Source organism: Ananas comosus, linkage group 4, assembly GCF_001540865.1.
Source record: "Ananas comosus cultivar F153 linkage group 4, ASM154086v1, whole genome shotgun sequence".
Taxonomy (NCBI): Eukaryota; Viridiplantae; Streptophyta; class Magnoliopsida; order Poales; family Bromeliaceae; genus Ananas; species Ananas comosus.
The window spans coordinates 402,739-415,800 of NC_033624.1; the positions used below are offsets into that span (position 1 = coordinate 402,739).

Consider the following 13,062-nt stretch of genomic DNA (forward strand, 5'->3'; position numbering starts at 1 on the left):
AGGATTAGTGAATATTCACCCGAGATGAGTATTTTCGTTTTTTTCTTTTTCCTTTTTTTTTTTTGAAGTCAAGATCAGGTATTCAATGTCTTTGGAGTAAAAATAATGTATTATTCTAAATTATGGGGGAAAACATATACAAAAATAATAGCAAGTAATATTATAATTAATAAAAAAAAAGCATGTATATCTTCAAGACCAATAACATCTAAATGATCAATCTAATAAAAAAATTATAAACTATCTTAATATTCTTAAACAGTGGATGTTGGGGGCTGAACTAAAAAATCTCTTAAATTTGAGAGGGCTCAAAACTTGCTATAATACAATATTATATTTTATAATTATCAAGATAGTTTTAACAATCTACCTAGGTTTCCTAATTTGTGACGGCGAGATATTATGAGCTCCAACATCCATCAAATTATAATTGATTGTAATAAGTTCTTAATTTGGACTTTTTATAGCTGGACCTATAGGAGCACGATTTTAATCGGATGTTGATTAAGTAGCTTATAAAATTAGGTGACTCCTTAATTTGGATTTTGACATTGAGTGTGGGAATGTGATTCATACTCTCTATCAATATTTAGCTTATTTCACTTTTCTTTTGCCCTCTCCATTTGGTTCAGTTTTTGACTTTATATTATATTTGTTCCCATTAAAGAAAGGAATTACAAAGTGGACTTTTTTGCTCCTTAATTTATGATTGATTTAGCGGAAAAACTTGTGCGCCAAGCTTTCAAGGATTAATCTCGAATTCGTCATCTCTTTGTTATTAGTGATACAAATATTTTTTTTGAGCACATTGAATCAACACATTCGTGTTTAGTACATATTTGGATCCAACAATATTATTTATTTCCTAAAGACGTACAAAATTGAATTGGTCCACAACGTTGGTTTCGGATGGCACCTAAGCTTATTATCTTATTAACTTTGTAGTTTTCGCACGATTTAATTTAATATAAAACATGGCGCGACCTAAAGATGAATACCGTCCAATGCAAACCAATAAGAGCATTAAATGTTTTGAATAAGACTAAAAGAGTTATTTCCTATTTTTCCACCATTGGACCATGTGTCCTCCCACTGTATATACATACTTATTTTATGTTCTCACCAATTAAAAGGCAACAACTAGTCCTTCTAAATCAACATAGAAAGAGGAGAAGATGCCTTCTACTTCAATATTTATCATCATCTAAAGGCTATTCCATTAGTAGCTTATGATTGCCACTTATTAATGAGTTTTTTTTTTTTTTTTTTTTTTGAGAAAAAGCCACTTATTAATGAGTAAAGTGACAAATACCATGTTTTCCACGAGGGGAGAGAGAGAGAGAGAGAGGACCTAGGCTAAGGCTTTGTTTAGAAGTATATGGATGGTGGGTGGAGAGGATGAGAAAGGACAAAGTAGTTTAAACTCAACTATTCCTAACCTAAAGGGACTTAAATTTCTAGAATTTGCATGTGTGGCCTGTTTTAATAGTTTTTTTTTATTTTATTTATTAAGATCCATGAATTCCCAAGTTTAATCAACATTGATCCCTAAAAAAATGACACCAAGTTCATGATCAAACGCTAAGAGAGCATCTTTTTGTACAATCTTTTAGCTGTCGGTGTTGACTCGACGTCGAAATTAAGGCTACTGTTTTTGTGAATAATGACGATTGTAATTTACGGTTTAAATTGATTGAGTCAGCCAATATTTTAATGATTTAACCATCTATTTCTTTACGACACTGAATATGCATTTAAAACAAGCACTAAAATAATTCAAACTTGTTAATTTGTTAGGAAAAACATGAAGCCCAATTTATAATTCATCTCACTGTTCACAATGGTATTTCATTTTTCTTCTCGTCTTTCTATTAGCGAGCTGAATATCTGATTATTTAATTCGTCGGTGGAATTCGAAATGCTTCTCGCTCCATACAGGTACGCTAAGATTGGCGATTCATGCAGTCGATACATATAAATTACATGGAGTCATATATGAACTTCTTCTGATGGAGAGAGATATGAAGGAGCAGATGCACTGCGGTTTGTGAGTTGTGACTTTTATTCCAAAATTTTCTGCCAATTTCTAGTGGGTTAATGGGCTAATGGGCTGGCCTAGAAAATATCAATATGTCATTGGTTCTTGGGCTAGTGGGCTTTCGCTATCTTGCTCGTTAAGTTCAACCTAACTGGTCCGGCAAATGGAATAAAAAAGAAAAATGAACTTTAGATCAGAGAAGGAGTTGAATCAAGTTCGAAATCTAGTTGCTTCACATTCGTAGTCACCTTTTCTTTTCTTATATGGATACAAGCAGAGACAAATTGGGATGCATAGTAACTTATTGAATGGTTGTAAAACACTCAAATTGATAATATATACAGCTTTGCATACTATATAAAAAATGATTGTTTCTTAGAGATAATGTTTAATCATTAATTATTCATCGCTTCTGCTACAGTCACTATAGCACTATTTGTAGTAAAAAATGAACGCAATACTCCTCGTAAGTGCCCCTGCGTCACAAAATTTAAAGAAAAAACTCTAATCATACTTTGATCGAACTATTCATTATCAACACACAAAAATCGCCTTTAGAAACGTTCCAAAGAGTGGTAAACTACACACTAAAATTCAACAATAGGAGTCGAGAAAAATTACCCGGTCCGCGAACATGAGCTGTTTGATCCAGACCAGTGCATTGAACCCTTCCAAATTGGACCTAACGTTAGCCGGCCCGATCCGCTGACCCGGCCCCGCCGGCCGTCTCCGGTTCAACGAAGAACAGGTGCAATGAAAGAGGAGACTCAACAACCTAGTATTGTGAATTTAATTATCTCATTATAATTATTATTATTATTATTATTATTATTTTTGAGGAAAGGTAGTAAGCTACCTGCTTCATTCATTGAAAGTATAAACTAGGCTACAGAAGTGAAGCAACCAGGGCCTCTAAAAAAAATAAATAAAAAAATAAAAAAATAAAAATAAAAATAAAAATTTACGGACTGGTCGTAAGAGGGGTTCCCAGGACTTCAGTAGCTGCTTAATCCTATGAACACCCACAACAGGGTCAAAATGGACGTTTCGAAAGATCAAATCGCTCCTGGCCTTCTAAATGGTCCACCAGCAAGCGACCAATTCAGGTAAGCTATTCTGTTTAATATGCACCTCTTTCTTGACTGACCACCTATCCCAGATGTAACGTACATCTTCTCCTATCTCCCCAGTCTGAACTCCCTCTCGAATCATCACCATACAAAATTTGGTAACAACGCATTGAGAGAACAGGTGATCCACTGTCTCCTCATCTACCCTACACAGCACACAGCGAGAATCTCCGGTCCAACCTTTCTTCACAAGGTTATCAGCGGTAAGAGGTCTCTTCCTAAGGATCAGCCAACAGAACACTTTAACCTTAAGGGGAATTTGGAGCTTCCAGATCTTGGAACCACGCCCATCCTTCGTACCCCCATCACTCAACGCTCTGTATGCCGATTTGACCGAGAATACTCCGTTGTTACTCCATCTCCATCCAATCGTGTCAGGACTTTGCACTACTCTAAAGTTGCCAACCCTTTCCCTTAGCGCCAATAGGTTGGAACCTGGTCCAGTATTAATGTTCGCCGCGTCGCTTATACCACCCAGAATTTTATTCCAATTCCAATCATCACTTCCGAAGCAATCCTTGACCGTTAGTATTATTATTATTATTATTATTATTATTAGGAGGAGGAGGATAACACTGTATTAAGCTGTCACCTAATATATTCCAGCAACATTATCCTCAATAATAATACTAAATAATAAAATAGGATAAAAGATAATTTTCACTAAAATTTAGGATATTGTCCTAAAAAAATTCCAACCGCATAAATATGTACGGTCTTTGGGTAGAGCGGGCCGGGTCAAACGGCGCGTTTAGCGACTGTTTGACCGGTCCGGTTTATTTTGGTTGAGCGAACCGAGGCTGCGCCGATCCGGTCCGTTCGATGGAATCCGACGGTGGAGATGGGAGGAGGAGTCGTGGGGTTGGATGTGTGGCGGCCACCACACCTACTCGTAATTTTGTGGCGGCGCCTTTCCCGGTATTTGGGGCCCACCCACCGACAGCGACAGGTTGTTCGCGGGTCAAAATGGTCGCTGTGCCAATCATTGCGCCAAAATTAGATTTTTGCCTGAACCCGGTCCACCACATCAGCACAAAGCCAATGCATTATCTAACATTATCTGCCATTTATTAGTTCGCAGAAATACAGTGAAATAAGAGTTGAATATAATTAAAAATATAACAGTAATAATTTTATGTATATATTTCTTGGTTGTATATATTTAAAAGTATTATAACTATGAATAATTTATTTGATTACATGCAGTTTAGATATATATTTTTAAAATTTTATTATTTTATACATGGTGGTGAGATTATGTGAAATATAAAAATTTTTTTATTTAAAAAGTGATTAGTAAGGTAACTTTACTTTTTATTTAAAAGCATTCTCCCCAACGGCTGTAGTTGAAACTGCAATCAATTTGAACATAGCTTTAACTGTTGTAGCTAAGCCTCTTCCTTATACAGTTTCAATTATAAATAGTTAGATACAAATTCATCAAATTAAATATCTAAATTTAATTTGTATGTAGTTATAAGTAATCAAATAATCTCTTAGAGATCATAAATTCTAAATATAAATGTTGAGATTTCTAGTTTTTAAATTATCAAAATATGAGCAATCACAATATTAACTACTATATTATTAAAATAGTGAGTAGTTAATAAAATCAACAAATTCTAATTATTATCGGAGAAAAAATTTCTATTTATAATTATGATATTTTAATACACAATTCTTTTACACATTGCTTGCTATTTCAAAATTTTATATATTAACACTGTTTTGAGTAAAAAAAATTTTGTATACTGATTCAAAAAAAGTATTATATGAGTAATAATATTACTGAAAAATATTATGTTGAAAATGTTTTACTGTCTCATTTTAGCAAAATCAAATACTAAATTAGAGTTTTCTTTATTTCGATATCAAAAAATTACCTTTATTTTTGTTACTGTATCAAAAATTACAAAATTTCTCTTGGTCAAATGAGCTCCATAATTAGAAGATTGGTCCACGGTAGACCACGGTCTAGGTTATGATTTCTCCATATTTAGCGATCAAATATTTATTTTTTTTTATTCTTACGGCCATCAAATATTTATGGCCGTAAGAATCATGTGGTGCGTAGTGGTCCACCAAAGGACGGTGGGTGATGAATCACATTGCTTAAGAAATGCGGGACCCACGTGCTCGAGCTGGTGGTCCAGAACCCGGCTAATTCTACACCGTCCGATCTCCCGACATGTCGACAGTCATCGACAGTGATCGTAGCTCTAAACGCCACCTGTCCAAAATTACTCACATATGTAGGGGCAAAAAAATCACAGAAGTTTTAACCCAAAAAAAATATTGAAAGGCGTGGCTCAAAATATTCGTAGTTTTAAAAACAGATGAAAAAGAAAGGATAATCTACAAACGTTTCCACGTAATTATACTCGCAAAATATCTACTCCTAAAACTCCCCATTGGTTTATGGACTATGGATTTTAATTTTAATTTTTATATACTTATAGCTTAATAATATATTACTGTCGAAGATTCGTTCACGGATATTTCGTGACTCTCCCTGCAAGAAAACGTAAACTAAGAACTAGAAAATAAAACCGACCGTCCTTAGAGCAAACGGCAAAAAACTTGATGGTTTGTATCCGAGACCTAAGTTCGAATCCTAGTTGATTCACATTTCTAGCTAAGTTTATTTTATTCTAAAAAAAAAATTAAAAAATAGAAAAAAACAGGATGGGTTAATGAATTTCATAATAGTGTTATATTATTAAATATGGTATGCAAAATATGAAATAATTATCTACATACTAAGAGAGGGGACAATAGAGCTTGTGACATGCGCAATTTTTGTCTCCATTGAGAATTACAATATAAAAATTAAATTTATTGAATAAATAGTGAATTATTCATGGACAAAAGTGAATATAGTCTTTTTAAAGTTCATAGGCATATTAAAATAATTTTCTTTCGTATAGTGATCGGCATATGCTTGTCCCCTGATGATGAATACGCAGCTCAGATGTCGAGTTGGATGGATAATAATTGGTATAACTTGATTATTCACAATGTAATATTAATTGTTTAGAATTGCGTATTGTGTAAATTGTGTTCTAAGGCACAGCTTTTTCGGTCATTTAATGCACGGTTTACGAATATTAAGAAATAAATTATAATAATCCATATTCAGACAATTTGGAATTTGTAATAAAAAAAAATCGAACGGTTCTTATCTGACGTGGTGGACCCGGGCCACGTACTGTTTTTTTTTTGTCGTGCTTTGGGCATCGGCGTCCACTGCACCACTAGATATCACTGGGTCGCAAACGAGTCAAGGGGAGGGGAGGAAAGCGTGGTGCGAATAAAAGGCCGACCACTGCTACGAAGAAAGAGGAAGAAGGGGAGGAGAAGAGGGGGAAAGCGAGAGAGAGAGAGAGAGAGAGGGGGGAGAGCGATTTCCTTCTCTCACCTTTTTCCCCCAAAATTTCCTCTTCCCCTCTCTTGATCTCTCCCAAATCTAATCAGGGGGGAGGAGGAGGAGAGGATTGAGGAAGAAGGGGGCGGCTACGATCGCCGTCGTACCCTTTGATCGCTCGATATTTTATCATTAGGTCGTGAAGCGGTGTAAATCTCGTGAGAATCTACGTTTCCCTTGTTAATTTGCTAATTTTTCCGGTGTTTTCGGGAATTATTAGGGTATTTTGGTAGGGATTGGTGTTCTGTGGTCAGATCTCGCTCGATCGCTCGCCCTGTATCTGTTTATGTACGATTTTTTTACCTTTTTGGGTGATTTTTGGATAGTTTGGACGAGTTTTGGCGCATGCATGAGATCGTTTTGGTTTTGGTTGTGGAAACGATCATCGTAGTTCGTTGTTATCTTTGCCTGTTTCGTAAGGTTCATTTGATTAACTGTAGTTTGAGCTAGGCTTTTGATCCTGGTAATGAGAAGATGCGATGTTGTCGTTGTTTTGGTTTTCAATCGCCTATTGCTGTTTTCTATTAGCTTTTTTTTTTTTTCTGTATCATCTCTGGGTTCCTGCGGTGCTTTTCAGGAGACCTAATAAAGAAATTTATTTAGTAATAGTTTTTTGAATCGTCAATCTCTAGCTTGAATCCAGCACGTTAGGGCAACATACAAGTTCAAAAGCATATAGTGACCATCAAATTCAGGGGGAATCTCTGTTGTTCCAATTATGTCTTTCATTTCTTTATCTAGCCAACATGTAAGTTCTGAGCATGCAAACTGTAAATGGAACAGCTAGTATAGTGATTTAGTACAACTAGAAGTTGCGACTCACGGTCGTCATTCACACCCTATAACTATTTGGTTTGAGATTGCCGCTTCTTTGCCGAATCTTTTGTATTTAAATTTTGATGGGATTTTATCCTTATGGATGTCTTCCATTGGTTTGCTTATAAAAATTGCATAGTGGTAAAATTAGGTGATGACGGGGGTTCTTTTTGGATATTTTTGTTTTATTGTATCTTGGTGTATTGACCATTTTCGGGTGGTGAATCATTGATTGTTTTGTTAATGTTGTCTGCAGTAACTTTGGGGTACTACAGTTTGAAAAGGTTCTCTGCAGTAGACATGCTCGCATAACTCATTGAATTGGATTGTTGATTTCCATCTGAAAGATGGCTTCAGTAAGTGTGGCGCCTTCTTCCGGGCTCGTAGATGCCAGTGGTATAAACATTGGTGTTGACAGATTGCCAGATGAAATGAATGAGATGAAAATAAGCGATGATAAAGTAAGTAACGCAATAACTTCAGATATATATTTAGTGATTCGTTTCCGTAATTACATGAGTTTTTATTGAACTTTGCATCAACATTTAGTTGACAATATGGCCTTGAACTTTTGCAGGAAGTTGAAGCAACAGTGGTTGATGGGAACGGGACAGAAACTGGTCATATAATTGTCACAACTATAGGTGGCAGAAATGGCCAACCAAAAAAGGTAATTACATCAAGTATGAAAAACTCTATAGATACTGAAAGTTGGATTATTTTTAACTTCTTTTGGGGTATGAATTTTACCTTCTTTGTGCGTTTATTAACTCCAGAAGCTTGATGAACCTTTGAAGTTGCTCTAACAATAAAATTTTTCTATTTTGAATTGCAGACTATAAGTTACATGGCTGAGCGTGTCGTCGGACATGGATCATTTGGAGTTGTCTTCCAGGTTAGTCTGCGTGCGATCCGAGCAAAATGAAATTCCATAACAATGTTACACTACACTGCTCCTTATGTGAACATTTATTAGATTCACCTTCTTAGACGCTCAGCTCGCTTTTGCACTATTTTGTGTGTTAACCTGCGCAGGCATCTAAAGCGCAAAGGGTCCTGTTTGGCCTGATTGGACTCGGAAAATTGCTAACAACTTGTTCGTTGACATGCAATATGATAGTTTTCCCGTATAGTAAAAGCAAAAGCTTTCAAATCAGAGTTTTAGCTTTTGGGGCTTAGATGCTCAAACCATTTAGCTGCTGAGTTTGACAAGATGTTTATTGCGAGCAAACCAATTTCTTATGAGTAATTATAAATTTATGTTCATAATTATGAATCATATTCTAAATTTCTTTAAGCTGAATATGTAGGCAAAATGTCTGGAGACAGGTGAAACAGTAGCTATAAAGAAGGTTCTTCAGGACAAGAGGTACAAGAACCGTGAGCTGCAAATCATTCGCCTTCTTGACCACCCCAATGTCATCTGTCTGAAGCATTGCTTTTTTTCAACGACTGATAAGGATGAGCTTTATCTCAATTTGGTGCTCGAATATGTTCCTGAGACTGTTCACCGTGTTGTGAAGCACTACAACAAAATGAACCAGCGTATGCCGCTGATATATGTCAAGCTTTACATGTACCAGGTAAGATTTATTTGCTTTTCTGTGGTTTTGCCTTCTACTTTACCTTCAAAAACATTTTATCTGTGCTTACTTTGTTGTCATTGAATGTGAAGTTGGAACTTCCTGCCCTAGCAGAAGTAAAATAATTGGAGCTTTTTATTTCCATATTCTCATTTAGCTTTCTGCTGTAGCAGAAGTAAAATAATTGGAGCTTCTGCGCATGGGGACCAAGTGCACATTGTAGCTTCCCACCATAGTAGGAGCTTTTTTGCAAAATTGCCATCTCCTGCTTGTCAAGGAAGAGCAGCTGTTTGAAAAGCGAAGTCAAACCGGCACATATGCTGGTTTTCAATTTCAGTTGGCAAGCTGCTGTTTGCAGCAAAAAGCTTTTAGATACAAACATTAAATGGAAAATACTCCTGTTTGTCGTAATTGCTACTTTGCATGTGTTGAATTTATGATTATTTAAGCAGCCTTTATTGATCCAGTTATTGTGAAGCAAGTTTAACCTAATCAAATTGTCACTGTGATAGATATGTAGAGCGCTGGCATATCTTCATACCACCATTGGAGTTTGTCACAGAGATATCAAGCCACAGAATCTGCTGGTATGCATGCTTAATTATTGTGTTGTTTTCCTCTTAGTGTCTTTTGGGTGCATTCAGCTTCTGCAACTTATAAGCCTCTATGCGAATTGATTAGAAAGAATCAAGTTTACTATTCTTTGCTCAAGTTGTAACACTTGTGGAATAGGATATGCTGTCCATTTCATGTGTACCAATTTTAGTATATTCCTTAAACAGACTATAATATAGAATGTTTCTGTAATAGGTGAATCCACATACTCACCAGCTGAAAATATGTGACTTTGGGAGCGCAAAAGTCTTGGTATGTTGCTTCATGCTTGACAGTGAAGGATCTCTTTCAAGTGACAAAAATGTAATCCTACTTTCATTTTATCCTTACAGGTGAAAGGGGAACCAAATATAGCATACATCTGTTCTAGATACTATAGAGCTCCAGAGCTTATATTTGGGGCAACGGAGTACACAACAGGAATCGACATCTGGTCAGCTGGTTGTGTCTTTGCTGAACTCCTGCTTGGACAGGTAATTTGCAGTTATTAGGAGTATATATACAAAAAATTCCACAATTTCACTGTCCCCATCAACTTAAGAGTTCAGGGAGAAAAATTGCTTAAACTTGCTGTAAATTTTTGATGTGCTCTTTGATAGCCTTTGTTTCCTGGCGAGAGTGGAGTTGACCAACTTGTTGAAATCATTAAGGTAATCTAACCTGCTGTTTCTGAACTTGAAAGTTCCACCATTCTCAGTTCATCTGATATGCTTTTATTTTGCAGGTTCTAGGTACTCCTACCAGAGAAGAAATCAAATGTATGAATCCTAACTACACCGAATTTAAGTTCCCGCAAATTAAAGCTCACCCATGGCATAAGGTGTGCTTCAACTAATGTATACAATTTTTTTCTTATTTCCCCCCATCCTTTTGCTTCTAAATCTGATTACCTGTTATTTTATCACCAGATATTCGGTAAAAGAATGCCACCTGAAGCTGTGGATCTCGTCTCTAGGTTTCTCCAGTACTCTCCGAACTTGCGATGCACTGCTGTGAGTATTTACATAAATACAATGCATAATTGAGGACCTGTTGGATCCAGTTGGATAGTTTATGCCTTCGCTACTTGGAGTAGTGAAACCATTTCAGAATCCAGGCGAGAGAGGCCTCTTATTGAAACAGATTTGTTTCCCCTTGTTACATTCTTCAATCCATGCTTCATATCCGGTAATATAAGTTATTTTGATGCACAGTTGGAGGCATTAATTCATCCATTTTTCGATGAACTTCGCGACCCAAATAGCCGCCTACCCAACGGTCGTTTTCTTCCCCCTCTCTTTAATTTCAAGCCTCATGGTGAGTGTCAAGTAAAAGATCATCGCTCTACTACTTACTGGAAGCAACACAATTTATTGTGTTTAATACTTATTTTTAATTATTTATTATATCTGAACAGAGTTGAAGGGAGTGCCGATGGAGACTCTATTGAAGTTGGTTCCCGAGCACGCAAGAAAACAATGTGCTTTTCTTGGGCTATAAGACGGCTTTAAGATTGCTACCTGAGAATAGCCCATCTACATCTGAATCAAGGCAATTACCGTCTTTCCCGTCCTGTGAAGTAGAGACTGTTTTCCCAAAACCTCAATGGGTTTCTTTTAGTACTCGATTGAGATCGATATAATAGATCTGTAACATTATGTAGAAGCTGAAAGAACGGATTTGTTCAGTTTGTTTTCACTTAATGTGTTCAGATGCCCTTTGAGATTGTATCCGTGCTTATTATCAGTAGTTTGGGAACCCATATGATATTTGGGGTTCTCTAAAGCACAATATTGTTTCTTCCCTTTTTCTGTCTTTCGGACCTTACGATCTGGCGCTTTGAGTTGCTCTTATTATGCTATGTTCCAAGAAGGGCCCGCCAGTCTTATATTCTCTGTGATTTTAGGCAATATTATTCGGCCTATTATGATCCATAACTACATATGCTAAGTTATGCTTCTGTCAAGATGGGATCGAAGGATGTGTTATGTTTCTGTCGGCAGGCGCTTGTGGTAAATGCTGGTGAAATTCGTCACTTGCATATTGGGATGATATTATTAATAGAACTGATTTTGATATTGATGAACAGATTTATATAATTTGGTTATTATTCGCTGAGGGGGTGTTTGGTTTTCTGTAAAACCAGCTGAAAAGAAAATTTTCACCTGAAATTTTTTTTCCAAACGTTTGATTTGGTGTAAAAGAAAAAATTATTTTACACATGTGAAGAAAAACTCAACATTTCGTTTTCCGCCTCATTTCTGCGGAAAACGAAAACTCGGAGAAGAAATCTCTGCTCATGCACAGTTAAAGCATTGCGGTCCACAAGCTTAGGGTGAAAGCTCGTGGACCGCGTTAGTGGTCCATGCTGGACCACACACCCAACTCTCTCTCTCTCTCTCTCTCTCCCTCTCTCGTGTGTGTGTATAAGAGAGAGAGAGAGGGGATAAAGAATTATTATATATATTTTATTTATATTTTTATTGTATAATACATATAATATTATATACATACTATGATACATATTATAGAAAAAACTTCAAAAAACCCCTATGGTTTCGTATTTTTTCATGTTAGTACCATGTAGTTTAAAGTGTATCAAGTTAGTACTATGTGATTTCACACTTTCTCACTTTAGTGCCCTGTGCTTTAAAGTGTATCAAGTTAGTTCTCTGTAATTTTATTTTTATATCAAGTTAGTACCTCGTAGTTTTATTTTTGTATTAAATTAGTACTCTATAGTTTTTAAACCATAGGGTACTAAAGTGAGAAAGTACGAAACCACAGGGTACTAAAGTAAGAAAGTGTGAAACCACAGGGTACTAACTTGATACACTTTAAATCACAGGGTACTAAAGTGAAAAAGTGTAAAAGCACAGGATGCTAACTTAATATACTTTAAACGACAGGATACTAAAATAAGGAGAAAATATATAATTATTTTTTTATTTATCTTTTTCTTGCTTTTTCTTTCAACTAAATAACCGCGATGAAAAATTATTTTTTCTTTCCTACAAATCAAACACAAAAGAACGTAAAATTTATTTTCCTCCGAAAAAAAAATTTTACACGGAAATTTTTTTTTCCACAATTTTACCTGGAAACAGACAAACCCTAAACTGAATTAAGTCAGAATTGACGATGTCCATACTTCCTTTGATGTCAAGTACGTACGCTACGCCCTCTGTGGAAAGACTAGAATCATGGTTTATTCGATCAGTCTTTATTTTGATCGTACCACGAAGTACCTGTAGAAATAACAACATTTCTGTGTTGCTCCATGTGAAATTGTGGCCCCACCATTACATAAACCGTCTAGTAGGTTCCAGAGCCTTATAGAACCCTCCAGAGCCTTATAAACCGCCTAGTCGGTTCCAGAGCCTTATAGAACCGAGAGAGAGAGAGAGAGAGAGAGAGAGAGCCCCCGCATCAAATGTCTTTGCTAAGATAACACTTAAAAAAGAGATTACAGGGGAC

General features: G+C 36.0%; 1 protein-coding gene across 4 annotated transcripts; it reads left to right on the plus strand.

Annotated features, from left to right (window-relative positions):
* Positions 6,519–11,517, plus strand: LOC109708880 (shaggy-related protein kinase alpha-like). 4 transcript variants are annotated; one of them, XM_020230797.1, is made up of 13 exons: positions 6,519–6,750; positions 7,665–7,869; positions 7,986–8,078; positions 8,244–8,303; positions 8,719–8,991; positions 9,504–9,578; positions 9,802–9,858; positions 9,939–10,079; positions 10,206–10,256; positions 10,331–10,426; positions 10,515–10,598; positions 10,800–10,863; positions 11,003–11,517. In XM_020230797.1, exons 2-13 carry the CDS (start codon positions 7,756–7,758, stop codon positions 11,083–11,085), a joined length of 1,191 nt encoding a protein of 396 aa, XP_020086386.1. In that variant the 5' UTR covers positions 6,519–6,750; positions 7,665–7,755; the 3' UTR covers positions 11,086–11,517. The 4 variants fall into 4 exon arrangements, 3 of the variants coding, with proteins under 3 accessions (XP_020086386.1, XP_020086383.1, XP_020086385.1); XM_020230794.1 differs by having other exon boundaries at positions 6,522–6,750; positions 10,800–10,902; XM_020230796.1 differs by lacking the exon at positions 6,519–6,750 and adding an exon at positions 6,761–6,880 and having other exon boundaries at positions 10,800–10,902.

What these genes read in the sequence shown, in the direction of transcription:
- LOC109708880 (XM_020230794.1), top strand. Translation starts at nt 7,756, where the DNA reads ATGGCTTCAGTAAGTGTGGCGCCTTCTTCCGGGCTCGTAGATGCCAGT. An exon ending in TCAAGCCACAGAATCTGCTG is followed by an intron (nt 9,579 to 9,801) that starts GTATGCATGCTT and finishes TTTCTGTAATAG; the next exon opens with GTGAATCCACATACTCACCA. An exon ending in TTGGGAGCGCAAAAGTCTTG is followed by an intron (nt 9,859 to 9,938) that starts GTATGTTGCTTC and finishes TTATCCTTACAG; the next exon opens with GTGAAAGGGGAACCAAATAT.